At 44.6% G+C, this 25,278-nt stretch overlaps 1 protein-coding gene across 1 annotated transcript in view; it reads right to left on the bottom strand.

Moving 5' to 3' along the window:
* Positions 1–7,191, bottom strand: part of LOC114613721 (quinone oxidoreductase-like protein 2) — a 31,428-nt gene extending 24,237 nt beyond the window's left edge. Inside the window, exons 1-6 of the mRNA XM_028759092.1 lie at positions 7,120–7,191; positions 6,926–7,034; positions 4,105–4,201; positions 1,897–1,955; positions 1,337–1,402; positions 500–609 (exon numbers count right to left, since the gene is read on the bottom strand). Coding sequence (XP_028614925.1) covers positions 500–609; positions 1,337–1,402; positions 1,897–1,955; positions 4,105–4,201; positions 6,926–7,034; positions 7,120–7,169 — 491 coding nt within the window. The 5' untranslated portion in view covers positions 7,170–7,191. The remainder of the gene's footprint in view (positions 1–499; positions 610–1,336; positions 1,403–1,896; positions 1,956–4,104; positions 4,202–6,925; positions 7,035–7,119) is intronic.
* Between the last annotated feature and the right edge of the window lie 18,087 nt (positions 7,192–25,278).

Genomic DNA, 25,278 nt, shown 5'->3' with positions numbered 1-25,278 from the left:
AGAAAGAAAGAAAGAAAGAAAGAAAGAAAGAAAGAAAGAAAGAAAGATATCAATCCTAGTTGGCAAAACCAACCAAGCTTCACAGAAACATAGTCTCTGGTAAGCCCATAGAGAGCTCGTCTAAATAAACCAACCTCCACCTAGTAATGATGGTACATGCCTATAATCCCAGCACTCAGAAGGCTAAGAATGAAGCTCTTGAGTTTGCCTCTCTTTTGCCTTTACTCAACTTAAAGGAACTTGAGCTGAAAACAGCAAGAGAAAAGAGAGAGGGGGAGGTGGCAGGGTATGCTCTCGTTTGGGGTTTTCTCTCGGCTCCTGTAGCTCAGACTGACATCTAACTCACTACATAGCCTTGGTTTCCTAATCCTCCTGCCTCTCTTTCCAAATGCTAGGAACACCAAGTGTGCCGCCAGGCTGAGCTTCAGGCAAGGTCCTGTCAGATATTTCTATATCAGAAAAAAATGCCACCTAACCCTCTGCTCCCATACAGACTTACCCAGGCTGGAGGCGGGCCCGATGATCTATAGCCAAAATAGCTGTGCCGTAAGATACTGGTAGGACTGCAGCATCTTGCAAAGAGATGTTTTCTGGAATCTGCCACAGGGTCTGTACAAAGAAATAACAGTGATTGGCGGTATACATGTGTAGCTGGTTACACAGGCTTCCCAGCAAACCCTAAGATTTGATTGGGTGAGTAATTTGCAATGGGAAGCATATGTCTATCATCACCTATTAAGGAGTACAAGTCAGGACCAAGCAAGCCAAGGTAGGGTTTAGGACCTGGGTGGGTCAAACTTCAAACCCATAAAGCTGGCATCTGCTCAAAAAGGAGCCAATTGATGAAGAATAGACTCTGGGTTCCTGTGCTGTCACAGGTGAATTGTGTAGTAGGTAAAATGTATCCCAGTAAAAGTTGGATGGGAGCCATATAACATGCTCCACTAGGGGGCACCATTCACATCCTGCTCACCCCAGCTCAGACCATTTCCACAAGCTTTATAGGTAAATAAGCCCACAATATCCAATTCAATGTGCTAAACCAGTTTTTCAACAGTAACTCACTTAAATATGGTCCAAATGGATGGCCAACAAAAGAAAAAAACACTCTATACATCTGTGCAAGGGCTGTCAAGAAGTTTAGCGTTTGAAGGAAAAAAAAAGAAAACCCTGCTTGGTCAAGAAACACGATGAAATGAAACAAACACAAAAGGAGGATATGGTACGAAGAAAAGAGACAAGGAAACTAGAGAGAACTAAGGAGAAAAAGAAATGCCTGTTCGTCCATCAATGCCTACAGTGCCTAGATACCAAGGGTGCGGAGAGTCAGAGATACCTTCTGGTCGGTGATGCACTGTTCGGCCATTGCATGAAAGTTACTCACTCCAATAACTCGATCTCCCTGGAGGGAAGAGAACGTATGTTCAAATGCATGGCCATGTGTTCCAAAACACATCTCTGACCCATAAGACACAGGTTGGCCTTAACATCTATTCAGAGCTCACTTGGAGTTTAAAACCAAAATGGTAATTCTCTCAATACTGCCAGCAGGCTACCCAGCCAATACAAGCACATTTTTCACAATGAGTCAAGGAAGGAAAAGTTAGTAGGAATCAGAATTCCTGTGACTACTTACTTCCACTTGAGATTCCAACTTAAAAATCCTTTACCGTTTCAGTAACCAAAGACCAAGTGTTATCTCATATTCATAATATAAAGAGTTTAATAAAGCCAGGAACGTCCACCGAGTCCCCCCACCTCCTCATTCAGAATTCATTCTTTCTCCTCTGACTTGGTCACATGGCAACGCCAGGAGAAGGTAGACTTTCTGGATATAGAGGAGATTAGCACACACCTCACAGATACACACATATTCTGGGGTTTTAACCAACTTACCTTTTTCACAGTGCTGACATCTGCTCCTGTCTCTAAGACAGCCCCAGAAAACTCTATCCCTAGAACATTTAAAGATTAGGTTACCAGCCGGGCTGTGGTGGCACATACCTTTAATCTCAGCACTTAGGAGTTCAAGGCCAGTTTGATCTACAGAGCTAGTTCCAGGATGGCAAGGGCTACACAGATAAAACCCATCTCAAACAAACAAACAAAAAAACAAAACAACAACAAGAAAAAACTGGGTAGCAGTTGAGAACACTGACTGCTCTTCCAGAGGTCCTGGGTTCAATTCCCAGCAACCACATGGTGGCTCACAACCATCTGAAATGGTATCCGATGTCCTCTTCTGGTGTGTCTGAAGACAGCTATAGTGCACTCATAGACAATAAATAAATCTTTTAAAAATACAAAATGAAATGTAAGTTGTCTTTGGAGCCTGGCATCCTGTACATGAGAAACATGACAGACAGACCACCCCCTCCGCTTTTGGGAGATGTTATGTTTTCAATGCCCATCATTTTCACTAAGTGTAAAAGGTAGTATTCAAAAACCCAGCATAATGAGCGCAAGACTTCATGATCACAACACATAAGTTACGGCTGTCCCATTCTTGGCCTAGATCATTTCAAGAATATGCAAAAGCACAGAGACCAGCTGGTACACAGATACTTTTGACCCTGACCACTGGGCCACTGGGCTCCTATACAACCCCAACTACCATGATCACCAAATTATATTTATCTGTTGCCATGTGTCCTTTGCTGAACTGTGAGGAGGTCCTCTGGGATATGACCTGCATTTACGCACAGTGCTCAGCTCAACAGGATACATTAGTGTCATCTGCCCTTTCTTCGTCCACCTCTGCAATCTATGAACCTAATAGCTATACATTTCCTACTTGCTCTGCCAGGGGAATAACTTAATTGTGACATTGTTCGCTGGTCTAGTCTCCCAGCAAACACAAACAGAAGGAACTGGGTCCTAGTATTAACACACAACCAAAATCCCCAAACATAACAGCTATGTTGCAATCATGAAATCACTATAATCTTTATATTTATCCCTATAAAACATTCATGTACTATAAACACATTAAGCTCTACTTAAATCCCCTTCAATAAACTTCAACAACAAAAATCAGTCATTTATCCATGCACTAAAGGTCTAAACGTAGCCAGGGGGATGGGAGGGTGGCTCATGCCTTTAATCTCGGCACTTAGGAGGCAGAGATGGGTGGACCTCTCTGAGTTTGAGGCCAGCCTGGTCTGTAGAGTGAGTTCCAGGACAGTCAGGACTACACAGAGAAATCCTGTCTCAAAAAACCTAAAATGGTCTGAAAGTAAGCAGACAGAGCACAGTAACATTCAGACATCGGGCTGCTAAGACATGTCTAAACTTTTGCCTTCTTCTTCTTCCTTTTGGACCTTCTGCACTAAGCTTCTCAAGGTCTGTGCTGATGAAGCTATGGATCGTAGCTACAAGCATGTTCAAGATCCTTTAGAAAAGAACTGAAACTGAGGCAACACTGAGAAGGTAAAGGACTGACTAGGGTTAACAGAAAAGAATTCTGGAGAACACAACACTGTATAAACAGTTGCCCATTTACTCATTTTAAAGTAGTTAGTGAATGTCCTAGTTAGCACTGGCTGTCAACTTGACACAGCCCAGAAGTATCTGAGGGAGTCTCAATTATGGGGTTGCCTCAGTCAGATTTGCCTGTGGGCATGTCTGTGGGGCATTTTCTTGATTGCTAATTGGTGTAGAAGGGTCCAGCCCACTGGGAGTGGCACACTCTTTGGGCAGATGGGCCTGAGGGACACAAGAAGGGTAGCTGAGCATATGCCTAAGAGCAAGCCGCATTCCTCCATGGTTTCTGCTTGAGTTCCTGATGAAGTGTGAGCCAAACAAACCCTTTCCTTTCCAAGCTGATTCTGGTCTGAGTGGTTTATCACAGCCACAGAAAATCTAACTAGAGCACTGAGTGTCATCTAAGGATTTGTACAGTGCTAAGCTGGGGACATAATAGGCCTGCAGAGGAAGGGTCATGAGCTAGGGTTACTCTAACAATGATGGTGACATAAACAATAGAAACCCCATTGGTCAAGCCCAGCAGAGAGTGAGGAGTAGTGTCTGAGAAGAAGCATGTGGCTCTGAAAACTCTCAGAATTCTTCTTTTCCTGAAGTAGTCATTTGGTCCCCAATACTCACCAGGTGTAAAGGGAAGAGGAGGCTTTTCCTGATACTGACCACGACAGACCAAAATATCAGCAAAGTTAATGCCACAGAAATGAACATCAACTCTGACCTGCAAAAGAAACACAGCACGACAAAACAGAGCAGCATACATCTTAGAGACAATGCTCATTCAATAATATTAACTTTAAAAGGGCTACTGAATGAATGAATGACAACTATATGCCAGATAATGAACCATGAGCCAGATTATCAGAAGGTGAAATGGACCAAGTTTCTGCCTTTGTGGACCTATAAGATTAGTAGAAAAAGCAGCAACTAAATAATAGTGAAGCTAATAAAGTCATATGTTGTTGAGTCAGAATCTCACTATATAGCCCAAGCTGGCCTCAAACTTACTATGTAGTCCAGGCTGGCCTCAAACTTGAAATCTTCCCTCATGGCCTCTGAGAATTATAAACTGGAACCACCATGCTTGACTCATCTGTGTTAAATTATAACCCAACATAAAGTCTTAAAGATAGGGAAAAGCACATAACGAGGGTATGTGACCTCTTGAGGAATTCCAAGAAGAACTAGGAAAGTAACCATTGTACTAGTAAAGCCAAGAGTTAATGATTCAAACTAGAAGGTGAAAGCCTGGAACAGACAAAAGCAATGGTATGTGCAAATGCCCTGCATGAGGGACAAAAGAAAAAAATGAGCAAGCCTAGAACAGGAAGAGGAGACAGAGACAAGAATTGAGAGCGCTCTACTACACTGAGATTGGTAGGTCTGGACTGAGGATCTTGGCCTCCAGACTAGGAACAACAGAATGCCACTAAGCTGGAGGTCGGGGCATTGTCTGAGCAAAGGCAACTATGCTGGGACTTGAGTAGCTGGAACGCGGGAGGATAGCCTAGATCCCTGTCTTCTATGCTCTTGGCAAAGCCATCACTGAGACAGAACTGCAACCACATGGCCAGTAGTTTCTCTAGAGGAGCAGTGGTTCGCAACCTTCCGTTAATACAGTTCCTCATGTTGTGGTGACCTCCAACCATAAGATTATTTTCATTGCTACTCCATAACCTCAATTTGCTACTGTTATGAATCATAAGGTAAATGGTTGATATGCAGGATATCTGATATGAGACCCCTGTAAAAGGGTCATTCAACTCCTAAAGGGGTCACAACCCATAGGCTAAGAACTGCTACTCTAGATGTTTTGAGGAGCCAGTGAGTTTCAAAAGGTGGTTGGTCCTGGACCATCATTGGCATCATCTGGGATTTGATTAGCAATTCAAACTTCACCTTTAATGGAGGCATATGCCTTTAAAGACAGCACTGAGAAGACAGAGATGGGCAAATTTCTGTGAGTCTCAGGCTAGCTAGGGATTCCTAATAAGATTCTCGTCTTTAAAAAAAAAAAATGTAGGGCTGGAGAGATGGCTCAGCGGTTAAGAGCACTGACTGCTCTTCCAGAGGTCCTGAGTTCAAATCCCAGCAACCACATGGTGGCTCATAACCATCCGTAATGAGATTGGATGCCCTCTTCTGGTGTATCCGAAGACAGCGACAGTGTACTAATAAAATAAATAAATAAATAAATAAATAAATAAATAAATAAAATGTAAGAAATTCAAACTTTCAGGCCACACCCCATACTGAATCATACATGGGAAGGAAAGACTCAGCAGTCTGTCTGAACAGGCCCAGAGGACTCAGGTGCTTATCAGAGAACACATCCCAACAAGGGTTGGAATCCCAAGATGCCAGTTGGAATCCCAAATCAATGGTCTTTACTTGTTTAAGTTTAGTATAGAGATGGTAGGTTGGTTAGAAGCCATTTTTTATCTACCAAAATCATTCATTTCTCAGTTCTTTAAGTATGTGCCACATGCCAGGGCCCATTCCAAATTCCAGGGATATAAAAGCGAATAAAAATAACATAAATGCAACTCTCACAAGCTAACTCCTTACAATGCAAAAGGCAAACCTGAGGAGCCCATCCCTCAGCATCCAAACACTGGAGTAGTTATTGACTGGTGGATACCATGTCCACTGTCCTCAAGCCACTCCATCTTGGTTTAAAGAACCAACTCAACCAAGAGTAGTGAGGCATTTCTGCACTCTGGAGACTTGATGCAAGAAGATCATAAGTTCAAGGCCAATAATCTGCTTTGACCACAGGCCCCGTTTGGGTGACCGTCAGGCTGTAGCTGCATCTCTGTCTCTTATGAGAGATCCCTAACAAGAAGATACTCCCGCCTACTCCACCCTGTTTCAAGTTCTCATTCTGCATTGTATATGTGTCACACGCTGTCACCAGAATGGTCAACAGGCAAAGCCAAGGGACTCTTACATTTCCTGGTAGGAGACACAACAGGAAAAGGATCCCATCCCAATTACTGCAGGACATCTGAGAGACCCAGACATGAATTCTCAAGAGATAGAGTGGGACAGGGGGCAACGGTTGGGGGATAGGGACTGGCAGATAATTTGATTCAGACATTGAAGAGGGGCTAAGCAAAGGATAAAGGTTCTTTTGTCTTTATTGTTATGTAAAGTCATGTGTAAATCAGAGGCAGTTTCTAAGGCAACAGCTCAGGAGCTTTCCAAAGAGGCCTATACTTGAGTTTTCAGGGAGGGCTTCCTTGGCACTTCTGGCCTTTCCGTGAACCTTGAAAGGGCTTGACCTTCCAGCCTAAAGTGTGTGCGGTCCAGCCTCTGGGTCGCCCCCTACACTTGGGAACTAAAATCTTGACTGAAGCAGGAAGCCCACGAGTGCTGGGCAGAGAAAAATCAGAGGTTCTGGACTATACAAGGAGGCATCCCCGGATCAAGCTTGTCACCCTACCTCCTGTGGCCCGACAGGGCGCGGAGCCACCTCTTGAATGGTCAGGGGCTGCTTCAACTCCGTGCAGAGTGCAGCTCGGTAGTGGCGGCCTTGGCCCTGCCAGGCTTGCCTGCAATGAAGAAAAGGGAGCTGTTTTTCTCGGGTGTACTCCTGGGGCCCGTAAGGGGGAACTTTGGGAAGAGTCGGGCTTGCACCTGCAGAGCCACGCCGGAGGGAGGCACCGCACACACAGCCGCACCGCCATGGCCTGCTGAAGTCGCGAGGGGCGTGGCCAGCTCGTGACAGGAAGAGCCGGGGCGGGGAGAGCGGAAAGGCGCACGAGGACTCACCCGCTCAGACCCGGTGACCTGACGGGGCGGGCGGAGCTCAGTCGGTCGGTGAAAGGGACTGTCCGCCCCGCCCTGCTTCTAGGCTAGACCACGGGGTGTCCCTTCCTCAATTCTGGAAAGCAAAAGGAAGCATGAGGAAAATGATTCTATTACCCCAGATTAAGACAGAGTCTCTGAGACAGGGTCTCACTGCGTAGCTCTCACTGACCGGGAACTCACTGTGTTGACCAGGCTGGCCTAGAACATGTGCTCTTACTGCCCCCCGTTTCATGAGTGCTAGACTATAGGGTGTGCCTGGAAGACTGTTAAATCTGTGTTTGGCAACATTTCAGTAGTAGTTCTGGGGTTCTCTGTAAGAAAGAAGGCCTAAATGCGTAGGTGAATCCTTTGATATCTGCATTTGAACATCTTGCTAGAGTTCTTGCTACTAATTTTCTCACACAGGATTAATTATGATAAAAAAACTAAACTGTTACTAATAGTCTGGTGTTAACTGATCCTAAGCAAATCCAAAGAGAATGTCCAATTAAAGACAAGCCAGCTGGGCACACGCCTATAATCCCAAGACCCAGGAGACAGAGACAAGAAAATTAAACATTTGAGTCAGCCAGAGCTACATAGTGAGACCCTGTCTCAGATAAAAATAAAAATTAACATGATGACACATGCCTTTAAACCCATCAGTCAGAAGGCAAAGATAGGTAAATCTTTGTAAATTTGAGACCAACCTGGTCTACATAGGCAGTTCCTGGCTAGCCAGGACTACATAGAGAAACACTGTCTTAAAATATTAGTTAATGAAAAAAATAAATAAAGTCAGGCTAAAACTTAATGATTCTACTTATAGTAGGGCTAACACTTAGTAAATGTGATTCAATGACTATGTAATCCCTAGAGGCACAGGCACGCCCTAAAAGAACCAAAAATAACACTATTATCTATATAAAATATTATATAAAATTGCTTTGGAGTTGCAAGATTACTGAGTGTGTAAGGGTGCTTGCTACCAAGCTTGACAAGCTAAATTCAACCCCCAGAAGTCACATGGTAGAAAAAGAGAACCTACTCCCAAAAAATTGTCCTTTAACCTCCAAATGCCTACCTTATGACACATGTACCATGTACACACACACATGTTAGCATATGTAGATATAGATATATTTGACCTATTTAAAACAGCAAGTAAATATACACCAGCAACATATGTGAGGCATGTGCTGTGCTGGGAAGAATGGAAGACTATAGCACTGGATAAATAGCGTTTAACAACAGCATAATGTCTTTAGAAGACATCTGGCCACAGAGTATAGGTCACGGGTTGAGATCCAGTTCTACCACCTCTTTGACCACATCCCTAATGGTTCTTGCCTTCAATTAACTCTTCCATAAAGAGAAGGCATTGAGCAGGAAGGAATAGCAATTGAATGAAGGGATACTGTAGAGCAAAAATGAAGTAAGAATGCATTTCTGAGTTTATGACCTAAAGGCTTTGAGGGCTAAGGAACCCAAGAACAAATGACCTCTTCAGACATGCAGTAGGCTCTGTCATTATAATAGTACCCGCTGGGAATATTTAGCTCCATATACACACAACCAAAGGGAAGCAATGTCTACAGTGGGAGATGATTAAAAAACAAAACAAAACAAAAAACATGTTTCCAATGAGACAGGCACAAAAGCATTTTGTAAGCTGCATATAAACCAAGCATGTAAGAAGCAGTCAGGACCTGGAAATGTAGCTCAGCACTATGGTGCTCACCTGGAGCTAGAGGCCCTGGGTTTGATCCTGAGCAAGGTGAAAAAAGGAAAGACAGGAATAATGAAGAAATTCATGTCACCACCAAATGGTCATTCTAGCCCTGTAGTGTAACTCCAGAGTATAGTACCAACCTAGCTTGTGAGGCCCTGAGTTTGATGGGGGGGGGGGTGGAAAGGAGGTCCTGGTTGCCAGAAAAGTCAACAACAATAAATCTCTAATTTATGAAGTATGTAATGAAGATTGTTTGTTCTGGGTATTAATTGTTATTGCTATGTAGACCAGGCTAGACTCAGACTCACAAGAGATTCAACTGGTACCTCCAGAGTACTGGGATTAAAGGTATACACCACCACATCCAGGCCTAGCAACCATTTCTTAATCTTGTCCAATTTACAGAATCTGCATAATGCATAACACTTTTAAGTATTTAATAGATGTGTACCTAATAAGTTATTGAATGAGAACTGTTATCTAGTATTAATTTTCCAGATAATTAGAAATAACTCTAGGTATTAAGTCTTTTATTTGTAATTAAGTGGTTTTAATGGAAAGTTTTTCATGTGCAAGTGTATGGGGGAGGAATGTATGTGTGGCATAAGTTCATGTATGTACAATGGTGAACATGTCTGTACTCACACTGAGGCCAGAGGAGGATGCTGGGTGTGCTGCTCTCCCATTCTCTGTCTGCTTCCTTTCAGATAGGGTCTCTTACTGACCAGGAGCTAGGCTGGCGGTAAGCAAACCCCAGGGATTCTCCTGTCTTCAACACCCCTCCCCCAAAACACTAGTTCTGGGGATGGAGTCAGACCACTTCTAGCTTTTGAGGCGGGTGCTGAGATTAAACCCTGGTCCACCGGCTAATACAGCAAGCACTCTTACCAAAATGCCTCTCTGGCCCCAGAAAAATGTTCTATTATTGTTATCACAATATTCTGCCATTCTCAAAGAATATGATGATCAAGGAGTGTAAGGAAAATTTTCAATACTGCATTCAACATTTACGAAAAATTTTTTAAAACAGTAGAAATCTATTTAAGAAGAGTCTTGAGGGCTGGAGAGATGGCTCAGCAGTTAAGAGCACTGACTGCTCTTCCAGAGGTCCTGAGTTCAACTTCCAGCAACCACATGGTAGCTCACAACCATCTGTAATGGGATCTGATGTCCTCTTCTAGTGTGTCTGAAGACAGCTAGCTACAGTGTACTCACATACATAAAATAAATAAATCTTTTTTTTAAATAAAGTCTTGAAAGGTGTTGAAAGTATTTTGGATAATTGAGGTGATTTGATCACTTATGAGTAAAATAAGTTTGATGTTTACAGAAAGCAGACAGAAGGGTGACAGGGTGTTTAATAGTAGTTACCATAGTAGCAAGAGAAACATCCAGCCTGTCCACTGAGGCATTGCCACCACACCTTACTGTCAGCGATTGTTTCTGGCTGTCCCCGGTTATTTAGTTTTATTTGGGAGTGAGGTGACAAGAAGAGTCAAGAAGAACAAAAGTCAAGTCCTGTAGGAGATTAACACCAAGCAGCTAAATCTGAACAATCAGTCCTCTCTAAAGGAGGCAGATCAATCACTGCCCTCTATACCAGCTTGAACCAGCTTGAGGCTCATTAGGGAAGTAAAAGAGTAACAGATGAGTCTTCCTTCTGGTGCAAATCACATAGAGAGATAATATTTAACATCCAGAAGCTGCTGGAGGGCTAGGGATGAAGAAGCAAGCCAAAGCCTGATACCCAAAACTCTCTGCACTGAATAGCAGAAAACAGTATAAGCTTAGCCTAGGACGATGCTGGGAATGTACAAGAATCCTCCACAGTAAAAATGCACCATCCAATAACATAGCTTGAAAGGAAAGGCTGTTGCTGCTGCGTCCAAGCTTACTTCCACAGCTAGCACATAGCGAGTACTCAGTTAATGCCAAGAGGGTGGGAACTCTGCCATCTGTAGAGGAAAGCTGCTGGCCCTACACAACTGAAGCCACAAATCTATCTATCTATCTATCTATCTATCTATCTATCTATCTATCTATCTATCATCTTTCTGTTTAGTGTGTGTGTGTGTATGTGTGTGTGAGTTTATGTGCATAACATGCAGGAATCCACGGAGGCCAGAAGAGGGAGTCAGATGCCTTAGAACTGGAATTCGAGGTGGTTGTGAACCCTGTGATGGCTGTGGATGGAATTCCGAAAGAGCAGTAAGCGCTCTCAACTGCTGAAGCATCATCCTTCTGGCCCCAGTCTTAAGGGCTCTTGCACGTGCTTTCTTACCTGAGTTCGTGGCTACTGGGCATAATTTGGTCCTCATGTAGATCAGCATTGCTACCGTAGTTATCAGTTGTCATCTTGTGATGTCCTCCAAAATTCCCGAGATGTGTAGGAAGGGTTTGCCTTCTCAGTACTCTCCTCTGAACATTACTACGGCTCACTACAGTGGACTTAGCTTTTATCAGCTCCAGTGATGGGCCTTAGCCATTGATCCGTGTAATAGCCAGTAACTACTTCTCCACCCCAGGAGTAATCAATCTAAGGTTTGCTATGCAAGCTATTTTTCCAACACCCATAGAGTCAGGATTTCTGATCTGAGATGGAATTCTGGGCAATCTTATCATTAAGCCTAGTACTTGGGAGGCAGGAGGACCTCTGTGAATTCAAGGCTCACCTGGACAGCCAGAGATATATAACCAGATGGTGTCTCAAAATATAATGACAACAAAAAGATAGACTCATCAAACTGCTCTCTTTGTAAGAAACAGAGTAGGTAGGGTCTAGCCCAAGGTCACATTGCTGGGTTGTGGTAGGCAGAGCATTAAGATCAGATTTTCCTGTCTGCTACTCTTCCTATCATGCCAGGTGAATCTCATTTCTCCACATATACATCACCACCACCACCACCATCATCCTTACTTCACTTTCTCATAGTGCCTCATACGTTTCAAAGCAAACGGCTTAATCATTAATAGTGAGAATAATGACAATTAGCATTAGAATGAGCACTTGGTGGTTTCTGCAACTGCAAGTGCTTTGGCATGGTTTCACTGGCCCTCACGATGGTCCTATATATCAGGATACTAGCATACTATTTTTTCCCAATCTTTTATGGATCCAGAATATAGGCTTGAAGAGGGTTAAGGAACTTGCTCAAGACCACACATCTAGAAAATGGAGCAGTTTAGTATCGTCCTAATTGCCTGCTGCCAGAGACCCTCTAACAGACTCCAACCACCCACTGTGCTTCCCCCAAAATGCCCTCTGGAGTAGACAAAGAAGGTATTATACAATGCATTGTATAAGCCTTGCTTTGCTCGGGAGTTTTAAGCTTGGTTTTATAGGAATTTTACAGTCTCTCAGGCCCAGAAAAGAGAATAATTCCCGAAAGAAAAGAATATAGTGAAAGCAGCCTCCAGGGATGCCCGAAGTTAAAGGAGAAGGAAGAGCAGGAAAAAAATGCTAGCCTATAATTAGGAGCTACTCCCCTGTTGCAATAGCTATGAGCTTGAAACTGCACTGGTTCCCTTCAAAAGTGTACTGTGTAAGACATACAACTGTGATTACGTAAAGCAGTGTTCACACACATACAGGAATACACAGTGTGCTTAATGAAACAATGTTCTGACTGGGCTGCCTGGTTACAAGTTGTTACTTAATCGGGTACCAGCAGGCTTTTCCGCTAAATTCGTGGCCTCTAGATGGAATCACTTAGAAGCAGGGATGAGCCAGGATATGGCCACTGTCGTTTCCCTAAAAGTAACCACCAATATTTGATGAAAACAACTATTTTCCACCTTAAGCCATCATTATGGAACTGGTGAACAAATTCCCAGACATCTTAGAAATATTATGAAAAGTTTTCAGTTCCCACTTTCCCTGAGGAAGAGAAATTCTCCTCTTCCAAAGCCCCACCACCCAAAAAGACAAACCTTTACACAAACCTCCATTAGTTCTCTAGTCTGTGTTCAGGTTGGCATCCATCGCTTTATCTCCACTGCCAAGCTGTGAGCAACACAGATAATTCTAAGAATAGCACAGTGAAGGGAAAGGAATGTGGGCTTGGGAATTTCTCACACCTGCATTTGGTTCGTGGTGGTTTAGCTACGCCCTCATTGTAATTTTAGGGAAATTGTTTAAATTCTCAAAACTTCTACTTCCTCATAGGTTGAGCAGGCTTAAGTACAGTTCCTTAGATGGAGATTGTATGGATTAACTCAGGTAAGCAAATATACAGGGATGTTCAACAAGTCGTTGTCACTAAAAAGACACAACCCCTGCCCTTAAGAATCTCAACATCCCACCAGGCGGTGGTGGCGCATGCCTTTAATCCTACCACTTAGGAGGCAGAGGCAGGCAGATCTCTGAGTTCGAGGCCAGCCAGGACTACACAGAGAAACCCTGTCTCAAAAAAACCAAAAAAGAAAAAAAAAACAAACAAACAAACAAAAGTCTCACCATCTAACAAAGTAAAACACAACACTTTGTGTTTTGTTGTATGACAGAGGGGTAGAATGGGGGCTGTGGGACCACAAAGGAAGGTTAGCCCACCCCTGCCAGAGACTATTATTTTAGAAAAGCCTCATAGATGTTTTTAAAAACAATATTAGCCAGCCAGAAGGCACAGCTAGCATTGTCCTAAGTAAAGGATGGCACACAGAGAATATGGTCCTGTTCTGGTTTGAGTCAACGAACAGTGAAAGATAGGCCTGAGTCAGAAAAAGTGGAAGCTTTAGAGTCAAGCAGTTAAGAGCTCCAGCTCCGTCACTTTCCAGCCCTACATTCTCAATCGAATGACTTCTTCCTGGATCTCAGTTTCCCCATTTATAAAATGACTGGGACCACAGATGCTGTGTACGCCAAATGCCTGACGCAAAATATGCTTCCTAAACTCATGTCGACTGCTCTTTACCACTGTTTATCTACAAAAATCTCCATGGCCTATTGGACACCCGCCTCTTCTTTCAAATCAATGGAAACATACACGGATGAATTGATCCACTTAACACGTATTTATTAAACACCACCACGTGCCAGACGGACGCTAGATCCTGGGAATACAACATCGAGCAAAACAGACAAAACTCTGCCCTGGTGGGACTTACAGTTCCTAAATAGAGATGAGAGGGTGGCCTCACACGTCTGCCGGAGGACAGCCCACTTCGTGGCCCCAGAGGCTCTCCAATTCCCCGATTTAAAAAAAAAAAAAAAAAAAAAAAGTTAATAAACCGGGAAAGCAAAGTTCCCAGGAGGTCTAGATGTTAATCCCACTTCCTAACAACAACGGGGAGCCCCCTGTCCTCCCCCTTAATCGCTTCTTGCTTATCAAGCTCCAGCATCCTGTTGTGACCCAGGGGAACTGGTGAGTTGTGTTGTTTGGCAGGAAGAAATGTCAAGGAGGGCTAAAGCTCCGGGGCCTCAAGTGGTGGCTGGAGGAAATGGAAATAGCACACACAAAAAGGCTATGCAGACTGAGATTTGTCTATCTCGGCTGTCAAGCGATAAGCAAGCTCACATGCCTCGGGAGGGTGCAGAGGGGCTGCTATTGCAACAGCAGGACAATCATACTTCACAGGTATGATTATCTTTAAGAAAGGCCTCACCACAGGAATCTCACTTAATCCTCAGATTCTGTGGGGTTGGAATTAACCCCATTAATCCCACCTTGCCCTTGTAAATTAACTCCTCCCTCTCCACGGCCTCCTTCCACATGGCATTTGACTACTGTAATTAAGTCTTACATGGGGGGGGGCATTCTTACCTCTTTCCTTATCCCTCCCTGCCAATCACAGCCAGCTCCTCACAGCTAAGGCCACTAAACTTTTCGGATAAGTTTATTAGCTTCCCTTCCATTCACTTATCCCGTTGTTCATCCACCCCAAGTGCCACTGAGACTGTTCCTGCTGTCCCCAGTGACCTGTTTGCCTGGTCTCACAGATGCTTGTCAGTCTCTATCATGGCTGGCTTGTTGCAGCTTCTGAAGCCAGTCCTCTGCTTGTTCTCCTCCTGTTCCCGTCTTGTTTTCTGAGTCTCCTCTGGCACCCTAATGCTTTCAAGTACATCTGTCACCTGTCTGTCTCTCCCTTTCTTCAAGGGAATTCTTTTTCCTCAAAATCCTATTGCAGCTTCTGATTTGGAGCCCTGCTTCCTAACTTAGTCTCACCACCTGTGACTTCTCACTCTCCTCAACCTTAAAGACAACACTCTATCCCTGGCCCAGGCTCTCATGTGACCGCTATGGAGAGTCAATAAAACACTTAGCATCTGGTTTTATGACATTCTAAGGTCTCTTCACTCTGGATGAAGCATGAAGAACATCAGAATAGAGGTGCTGACTTCTCAGGTTCTCCCTTCTGAGTGCCTGGCTCTGTGCCTGGGACATGGCAGACGCTAAACTTAGAGGTGTTTGGCAAATTCTCCAGAGTCAAGCAATTGGAGGGTACAGCTAATTTGGTCTTCTCTGACTCTCCGCCTCAGCACAGAATACAGCGAGGTTACAAGAATTTTATTCTAAATACCTAAAACACTTGTAAATCAAGGGGCAAGATGTTGGGGAGGATTTCCTTTTCCACAAACTTTGCTCATTTACCAGGTGTGGAAGCTTTAGTATTTGTGTAATCTTCCTTTCACACTTCCCAGGATAAGAGAGGAAGAGGAAAGAGAAGAGAGAGAGAGAGAGAGAGAGAGAGAGAGAGAGAGAGAGAGAGAGACCCACCTCCCATCTCTTCCTCCCAATGGACAGCACCACCATCACTTCCTTTTGAGCCAGGAGGCAGGAAGCATAGCTTTAGCTCCTGAAACTCCTAGTTAGTCTTAGGTTTCCTCACAGACGAATGTGCTAGGGAATGAACTAATAAGACATTTCACAGAATTAGCCATGGAGATATACTGTCTGCCCCAACCTGAAGTAACCTTCCTGGAAATGCCCACCACACCCCCTAAAAAAGGAAACTTTCATTTCCCTGGGATAAACAAGCTTTCTAGAGAGAGGCTCTGTCACAGACAATGTGTGCACTCGGCCAATTACAAGCTCAAGTTCCACCCAAATACACACAATCAAAGGCTTTACCAAGGCCATCATTACATGTGCAAGGGCTTCCTACCGTTTGGGTAACATTTTAACACTGCAGCGGTGCAAGAAAAATGTCATCAAAGCATCGAGGTAGAGATGGCTTGTTTGGAGTGGCAGAGTCTTTTTTTCCACCTGATGGCTTATTTCACCTTGTCCTTTTAATGGCACAGCCTGGGAGGGAGCGAAGGAAACCAAGAGAAAAAGAGTGGGCTGTGTTGCACATGTAATTTGTTTCACCATTTTAGACAGCTTTTTAATGAGCTTTCTCATTAAGGGCTGAGTCTCTGCTTAAAGTTTTCCGGAAAAGCCGATTAGCAGGCTGAAATCAGATGGTACCTTCCCAGCTGTGGTTTGTTTTCTAGGTACTCTAAGGGAGGGAGGCTATGTAAGAAGAGAGACCCAATCTAGCAAATATGAAAGCAAATGATGTGACGTCAGCCAATCCCTACAAAGATACTAATGGTCATCAATTATTAGAATATTAGAGGCATCTCTGATAGTTTTGCTCTGTTCAACTTGTTCCTGAGAACAGAGAGGACAATTGTCTTGTGCTATCCTAGCCCAAAGTTCGTATTTCCTGTAGGGCAAGCATTATATTGCATCAAAGATAAAGTGCCCTCTGGGCTCTGACCCCCTGAGAGATGGGCACTAAGTCTTACCTAGCCCTTTCTTATTTCCAGGGCCTCGGGCAGCATGCAGAGCCGTGTTCTATCCAAATCCACTGACTACGGCTTACCATTGCACCGACTCAGTGAGGTGCCACTAGCACATAGAAAAGTGCATCAATGATTCAGGCGAGTACCAGGCTGCACATCAGAGTTCTTGATCAAGTTACAGGACTCCACAAACATTTTAATGTGCTGACAGCTCCTAAGTAGGGCAACAGCCTTCAGTTAAAACTGTCCAGAGCCAGAAACATATTGAGATCCAGAGAGACAATTGCTTTGTTGCTATGAGCATCCTCTGTTGGGTTTCTGAGTATGAATGGGTCCTTTTCATAACGGAGAGATGGATGTGGCTTTTCTTTTGTTTGCCTTGCCAGTGAGTTTACTTAACAGAATCCAAGCACAGATGCATGAAAGTGAATTCTAGCTGTTGCCTATGCTTTAGCCGATTGTCCAGTGCACCCCCCACTTCTGTTGAATGGTACAAAGAATGCCCTACTCCAGTGCCTCTAAAGACTTCCGGATATGATATATTTGCACAGCCTACATAATGTTGGCCATAAAGGTATGTATCATGGAACATAAAACAAGGAGAGGGGATGGGGCTACTTGTCATTACTGATTCACTAGACTGGGAACAAACATCGAGAGAGGGTGATGCCATCCTTCCCGAAATGTTTGCTGAATGATCCACCCCCCACCCCCACCCCTTTACAAGTCTGGTGAAGAACAGTTTTGTGTCCATGCCTGGGACGCAACCTCTCTCTCTCCCCCTCTCCCTCTCTCCCTCTCCCTCCTTCTCTCTTCCTATCTCTGTCTGTCTTTCTCTCTCTACACACACACACACACACACACACACACATTCATTCACAGTCAGTGAGGAGTAATGATCCATGCCCAAGGACATCAGAATGAGCTTGAAGGAGCTTGAACGTTTTCAGATCGAGCATGTAAGCCCTTTGCAGTGTGACTAAGGACAGCAGTAGCAGATCCCTGAAGGTGCTGATGAAGAAAAGACTTGACCTTCCAATTGGTATGGAATCCTATTGGATGGCATTTATAGTTCAGGCAAACTCCCCTGATGATTCCGCTTCCTGCTAAAGTTCAAGGACTTCTGGCCTGGTGGAGCCTCGGGTCACTAGAGGGCAGCCTGGAACAGCCTTTTCCCAGAGCGTCTCCCTTGCCAGCTGACAAAGCTGTGGTGCCCACATTGGTCTGGGCAGCAGCTTGCCAGCCCAGCCTGGAGCCGATTTCCTTTCAGAAACTTGTCTCGTTGCCACATCACTGAATATATCCTGCATGTATTTCACGGTGGCACTATAAGAAATCTGATTCCCAGAGAAGAAAAAATGAGTCCTTAAAGATACTCAGATTGTATACCCTCAAACATTAGATATTGAAAGAATCGAAGACACTCTTCCTACTCTCAAAAAATTCAGATAAGACAAGAACTATAAAGACATCTTTTTAAAAATTACGATTAGTAGCAATTTTCAAATTGATAGAATAAAGTAGTAAGTTAGACATAGACCGATGCCTGTCTGTGTTCATGAAGGCGCCCCAGGCCCAAGCTGAATGCAAGCATTGCAGGCTAAGATGTTTGTAAATTACCGTGGGGATGGTAGGATGAAAAGCGAGCCAAAGAGAGGTCGGGGCAGGCCAGTGTCTAACTCAGGGTTCTTTCCTGGTGCCTCAGCAGGTACTTTAAATATTATCAGCCATCAGTTTTTGTATTGGCACAGTGTCTGTGGATTCAATACAAGCTTGCAAGGCACCCCTGGGTGCCAAGCACTGGAAATACAAAGGCAGACAAGATGAAGCCCTTCATACCACCATCAGCTGTTTACAGTCTAGTATGGGCAGTGAAAGAGCAATTACAAAGCAGCATACTGAGTAGCAGGTAAGGTAGGGTCTGTGGATGTCCATAGGAGAGAAGCCTAACCAGGGTACAGGTGAAGAAAGAAGGAAGGCTTCCTGGAGGTAGAAACCTCCGATGGGAGCATTCAACCCAGGAGTTGGGGGCTGGAGAGATGGTTCAGTGGTTAAGAGCACCAACTGCTCTTCCAGAGGTCCTGAATTCAATTCCCAGCAACCACATGGTGGCTCATAACCATCTGCAATGGGGTCTGACACCCTTTTCTAGTGTGTCTGAAGAGAGCAATGGTGAATACATAAAATAAATAGGTAAATCTTGAAAAAAAATTTTAAAAAGGAGTTGAGAGCAGAGAGAGAAGCAGCGTGGTTGAAGGTCAGGGAAGAGAGGAACAAGGCGTATTTAAGGAACTGAAAGAAAAGCAGTGACTCCTGTTAAGTAGGTGAGAGGGAGCCCAAGAGGCGGAGCCCAGCGTTTAAAAAGCCTGTTCTAGTGAGGGATGTTCAGTAACAACCCTCAGGGCACTAGGGAGTCAATAAAGTGTCAGGAGTAGTGATGGTAATGAGGTCCCCATATTAGAAGGGCCTGCTGATGCAGGGTCAGTGCTACCTCGGAACATTAGCAAACAAGTAAGTCCTCAGGAATCTGCTTTTCTCTTTAACTGGACCTTCCCGGTTTCCTTCCTCCGTCCATACTCACCAGTTTTCCCTGAAACTCTTTCAAAACAGAGCTCTATTTTAAGGTCATCTTCACTGGGAAGGAAGCAAGAACCTAGCACGTGACTGTCACACTTGCTGGACTGCCTGTCCTCAAGTCCCAGTGTTCCTCTTAGCAGGGAATCTCTAAGAAGTACCAGGACAGAGGGAGGAAGGGGGACACCAAGCCCCAAACCTGTTTTCTTCTAGGTTGGACATCATTCACACTTGTTTTATGAAGGCAAGACAGAGAGGAAAACGCAGAATCGTTTGAGTTCCTGCCCAGAACATACGTAAAATGTACAGAGAGGCCTTACTCCTGGTTATCTCCTTTGGCCCACATGTCCAAATGTGAAAACCCTAATGGAGTCTCCTGTGCTGATCTACAGGTTGCCGAGAAGCGGGTGATAACAGTAAACTTTAATGACCAGCAGGCGCTCCGTGAAGCACAGCTGCTTAAGCCTTATTTAATTAAAGTCTAATTTCCATGCTTGTTTGCCTAAAGACTAATATAAGAACGTGCCCACCACCACCACGTTTAATGGAGTCCACCCCACGCCTATCTCACGGTAGCCTACCGCTCTATTCTTATTTCCTAAAATGGAGAATAAGCCTTCAGATAACACGGGTTCCTCCACTCCGGCCCCTGGGACAGGAGGCTTCCGCCCAGTTTTCTTTCCTTCAGAGCAAGGAAGAGTCTGTGTTGTGTGCAGGGCCTGGAGCCTCTGGTCACAAAAATAAACCACTGGAGTGCATGGACTTTCCTTTCCTGACAGGGAGCTTACTCAGGAAGAGGCGCTTACACAAGATATTTTCCCCCTGTTTTTCAAAAGGCATTCAATGGAGAAACAAAAGGGTGGAAAGAAGGCTTCTCAACCCATCCTCTTTATTCCCCAAAACAGGCTCGGGCGAAGCCATCCCTACCCCCACCCCCATAGCTCCCTTTCTGGTGTACACCCACCCCTTCCCACCCCAACATACTTCCAGATTCCTTTTGCACAGTGCTCCAGCGAGTCTTAAGAGAACCACCGTCTCTCTGGTTGTTGGGCTCATAACTGAAACTTCCCACACAGCAGTATGAAGAGACGTATGATTCAAGCCTCTCCATTCCAGAAATATTATTAGTCTCGGGAAAAGAAAAAAAAATAGGGGCCTGCTCTATGTCTGTCACCTGAAATAAACTCCCAGTTTCTTCCCCTGCTTCCCAGATGCTCGATTCTAAAGATTATTCAAGCTTCTTCTACCACCCCCAGGTTCCTTACCCTAACAGTTCCTGAGAGAGGGAGGAGGAAGGTGAAGCCTTCAGATGATGGCCGGGGGTGTGGGGGTGAGGGCGGGGGCGGGGGTGGGGTAGGGTGGGGGGAGATGTGGTCACATGGAACGCAAATGCGCTGGCCTAACCTCTGAGACTCCCTAGAGAATCCAGTTTGTGTCTCTTTGCAGGGCTCAGAACAGCCTGTATGTTCTCCTCTCCCTGTTGTGTGCCTGGCGCTTCCCCAGTGAGCTATCTCCTGTAGAAGCTTTTCCTGTGAGGGGTGGGGGAGCTTTTGTTCTCTTCGAAATCTGGTGCAGCTAATTAAAAGCATTGTCCTGGGAGGCGGGAAGTGGAGGGCTTCCAGGGACCGGCGTTTTTAGCCTGGAAGAGTGGCTGCCGTGTGCTATTGAGATGTTCTTGATCTCTTGGCCCCGCTGGGCCAGCCACTTCAGGGGGAGATTTTGATAAAGCCCAGTAAAGTAAAAATAGACTCGTGAAGCGATGGCTCTCCTTTTCTTCCTTTAGCACGTGTTCTGAGACGAGTTGGGTTGCAATTACAAACCATTTCAGAGAAAGGGCCTCTAATAGTTGGGCTTTTGACTCCTATTGACCCCGAGTATTTTGGAGGTCATGGGATCAGTTGCCTTATTCTATTTCACCCACTTTCCCGACCAATTGCATGCAGGCATGCGGCTGAAGTAAAATTTCTAGCAACGTTCAGCTATTGGTTGACAGTGTAGAAGTAGTTAAACAGCTCTTGGTTATTGATTTTAAAAACATAAGTGGTTGGAGCTGTAGAAATGGCACAGCAATTAGGAACACTGGCTGTTCTCGAAGAAGAACTGAGTTCAATTCCCAGTACTCACACGGCAAGCTCACAACCATCTGTAACTCAAGTTCCAGGAGGTCAAACTCCCTCTTCTGACTTCCAAAGGTACCAGGAATGCATGTGGTACACAGATATCCATGCAGGCAAATATTCATACACATGAACTAAAACAACAATAAAAATAAATAAAACAGGAATGTGGTATTATAGAATATAGCATCATATAAGTCTTAAATATCATGTAATCTAGGATGGTCCCCACAGTGGCAAACCCAATTAGGACCAAAGTTTGATGAGGCAGCATTCATTCATTTGAGGAATATCACTCCTCTGGTTTGTGTTCTCTAGAGTCAAGAAGCTTTATTCACTCAGCAAACGCCACAAATATTTACTGGGCACCTACTATACGCCCAGCAGTACTCAGTGTGCCTGGTATGTAGAACTGAATAAGACAAATAGAGATCATATGGTGCTTGTAGCCAGAGAAAATGAATAATAAACAATGTCCTATAAGGAGATTACAAACTATATTACGTAGTGATAAGGGCCTGGAGTCGGGGAGTAAAGTAAGGCCACCTGGGGAGAGTTATGATGCAATTGAACAGAGATGTGGTAGGAGTTAGCTCGAGGTTCCTGATGGAGGAAAAACTTTAAAACACACAAAGAGAAGGAGAGAGAGAGAGACAGAGAGAGAGAGAGACAGACAGACAGACAGAGAGACAGACAGACAGAGAGAGAGAGAGGAGAGAGAGAAGAAAGAGAGAGAGAGAGAGACAGAGAGAGAGAAGAGAGAGAAGAGTGAGAGAAGAAAGAGAGAGAGAGAGGCAGGCAGAGAGAGAGAGAGAGGAGAGAGAGAGGAGAGAGGAAAGAGAGAGAGAAAGAGAGAGAGAGAGAGAGACAGAGAGAGAGAGAGAGAGAGAGGAGTAAAAGGGAGGTACTGCCAAGGACCTGAGATGAGAATATTCTAGAACAAGGGGGCCTCTGTGGATACAGTAGTGAGGGACAAGAGGAGTGAGGAAGAGGTGACATTCTAGATCAGCAGAGTCCAGGGTAGCAGTATAAGGATGTCACCGTCTTTGATGAGGAGGAGGGAGCCGCTGGAGGTTTTGAAGCACAGGAATGAAATGCTCCAATTCACATTTTAACAGGATCACCCTGGCTGCTGTGAAGAAAATACCCTGTGAGAAAAAAGAAATCAGCATCAGAAATGAATCCTTATGTAAACATTACCCCCCCTCCCCTTCCCCATAGATTCTGAAAGCAGAGCCAACCAGATCACGGCTAGATTAGATGTGGAGTGTGAGACTAAGAGCCAAGTTCAGGCCAAGGCCAGGACTTGGGGCACACAATTGGGAAGAAGGAATAAGCATCAGCCGAGACAGGGAAGGCTATGCCAGGTCACTGTGAAGCCATCGAATACGAGTAACTTTATCTGTGGTTCTCATCCAGGGTGCTTATGACCATCATAAGGGGCACCCAAACCAGTGACATCAGAGACTCTGCTTAATAGGCCTGGAGTGAGGTCCAACAAGATACATTTACTGTACACGTTACATAGTGAACCACTGCATTGTTAACAAAAATGCTTAAAATTCTGGACTTCCTCATGAAACAAATGATTTAGGATAATTCTCCACTCTGTGATGAACTGTGGCTGTGGGTCCTCCTTTGAAAATACATTCTAAGTGAATGCTTAGCTTATTACCAGTTAAGGACAAAGCAATTAACACACAGAAAGAGAGAGAGAGAGGGAAAAAGAGAGAGAGAGAGAGAGAGAGAGAGAGAGAGAGAGAGAGAGAGAGACAGACAGAGAGAGAGAGAGACAGAGAGAGAGAGAGAGAGAGAGAGAGAGAAAGCTGTGAGGTAAACTTTCAATCTCCTCCTGTGGGAAATTAATATAGTGGTTACAGGACAATAATTTGACTAGTAAATTAAGGTAGTTGACATCATGTAGTTTGATCTATCTGAACATCAAGCCAGTCACCATACCTTCTGCAGTGACGGGAAAAGGCAAGTTTCATTGGAAACGAAATGGGAAGACAAGGTGAGTGTCTCCAGAGAGCTGGGTATGGTGGTGTATATGCTGGCCCACAGGAGGCAGAAATAAGAGGACCACTATATGCCAGGGGCCAGCCTCACCTACTCAGCAAGTTCTAGCCCAGTCAGTACTACACTGTGAGACCTTATCTCAAAAAACAAAACCAGTCACAGAAAGATAATCATCTCCAAGGACATTGCTAATGATACTTCAAAGGGATTATAATGCTGTAACCGAAGCTAATCTAAGAGCCTTCCTCTAAAGATCCCAGCTTCCAGATTTGAACACTGAGACTCAGAGAAGCCAATCACATTCGTTCTTACGTTTAGCAAGCAAGTCGGAGATGGGTCTGGGCTTCTGAGCGGCAATCAAAGGCCAGCAAGGCTGGTTCCCAGGGCTGTCAGCACTTGCTCGTCACAATTGGTTCCACCAGGGGCTGGAATCCCTTGGTGAAAAGAGAGATTGCATAATGGAGCCACATTCAATAGGGGCTCGCTATTCAGTGTGCCTCCTGACTGGATCGCTCTTTTATCCTGGATCATTTTCTCCAGCTATTTATTTCTGTGCGGTGGTGGAAACATTGACGACAAAATGGCACCTTCTTACCCGGCTGCCTGTGCGTCTGACTCACACCTGCTAACAGGACCAAGCCTGTCAGCGGCGTTGTTCCCCGGGGAGCCGGAGGTGGGTATTAACTCACCCTTGCCCTCCCCATCACCGTCATCAAGACTGTCAGCTGAGTTCTGGTTTAAAAAAAAAACAACCAACAACAACAAGAAGAAAAGAGAAAGAAACAAAGCAACTGGGCAAACCTTTCTTACTCAGTGGGTCACTGCAGGCAGAGAGAGCAGCTCAATTTTCTAGTCTCACGTGGGAGCTCCAGGCTGGCAGTTGAAAGGCCAGCTTTTGACTTGTAAAACAGCAGCTAACTTGGCCACAGAGGCTCTTCTGCAAGAGGGAACATGGTGCCCCCCTCTCTTCATCCAATCTAAAGCTGCAAATATTCTCTTCAGCAGGTGGAGCGGCTGTCGGAGGACATTTAGTGTGTGTGTGTGTGGGGGGCTATTTAGAATGCTTATCCTTTCAAAATCAAGCATCTGTTTGATCTAAACAACAACAATAACGATGAAGATGATGATGATGGTGGTGGTGGTGGTGGTGATGGTGATGATGGTGATGGTGATGATGTTCACATCCATTGAGAGGAGAGGACAAAGTGAAGCATTGTCCCTTTCTCATTTCCAGGAGGCTGTGACACTAATACTTTGTTTCTTATTAATGACAATAGACAAGCTGGTACTCAGTTCTCATTTTTTCAATTTCTCCCTGCCCCGAACTCTTTAGATGGCAACTCTGCAAGGCAGCTGTCCCGTGAGTAAAAATGGTGTTATTACACAGAGCAAACGTGTCTAGTTATATATGGACTAAGGCCCTGACCTTACCTTCCTTAGTCTTGCTCAATGTCACCCACAGAGACCATCGGCCTGTGGAATCTACTCGGATTTAGCTGACCTAAGGAAATAACTTAAGGCACAAGACTTGGAATATTTTTTTTATTATTGTTGTTTTGAAATATATGGGTCTTTGCTTGCATACTCATTAAATGGCTAACAGTAGTGTGGGTTTTTTTTTTTTTATTGTTGTTTTTGGTTTTTTTGCCTCTCTCCTAAGGCTGTTTTGGGATATTGGGAAAGGGGGAACAATGAAGAACAAATTGCTCTGATTAATAATGTATTTATAGTGCAGTCTGCCGGGTGATTTCCCAGGGTGCCAGCTTTTCTTTATGAGGATAGAAATACTGTATCTGTGACTGTCTTTCCCTACCATAAGCAGGAGCTAGAGGAGAATA

This window comes from Grammomys surdaster, unplaced genomic scaffold (assembly GCF_004785775.1).
Source record: "Grammomys surdaster isolate TR1022 unplaced genomic scaffold, NIH_TR_1.0 130, whole genome shotgun sequence".
In the NCBI taxonomy this organism is placed as follows: domain Eukaryota; kingdom Metazoa; phylum Chordata; class Mammalia; order Rodentia; family Muridae; genus Grammomys; species Grammomys surdaster.
This window is presented reverse-complemented; position numbering and strand designations above follow the sequence as displayed.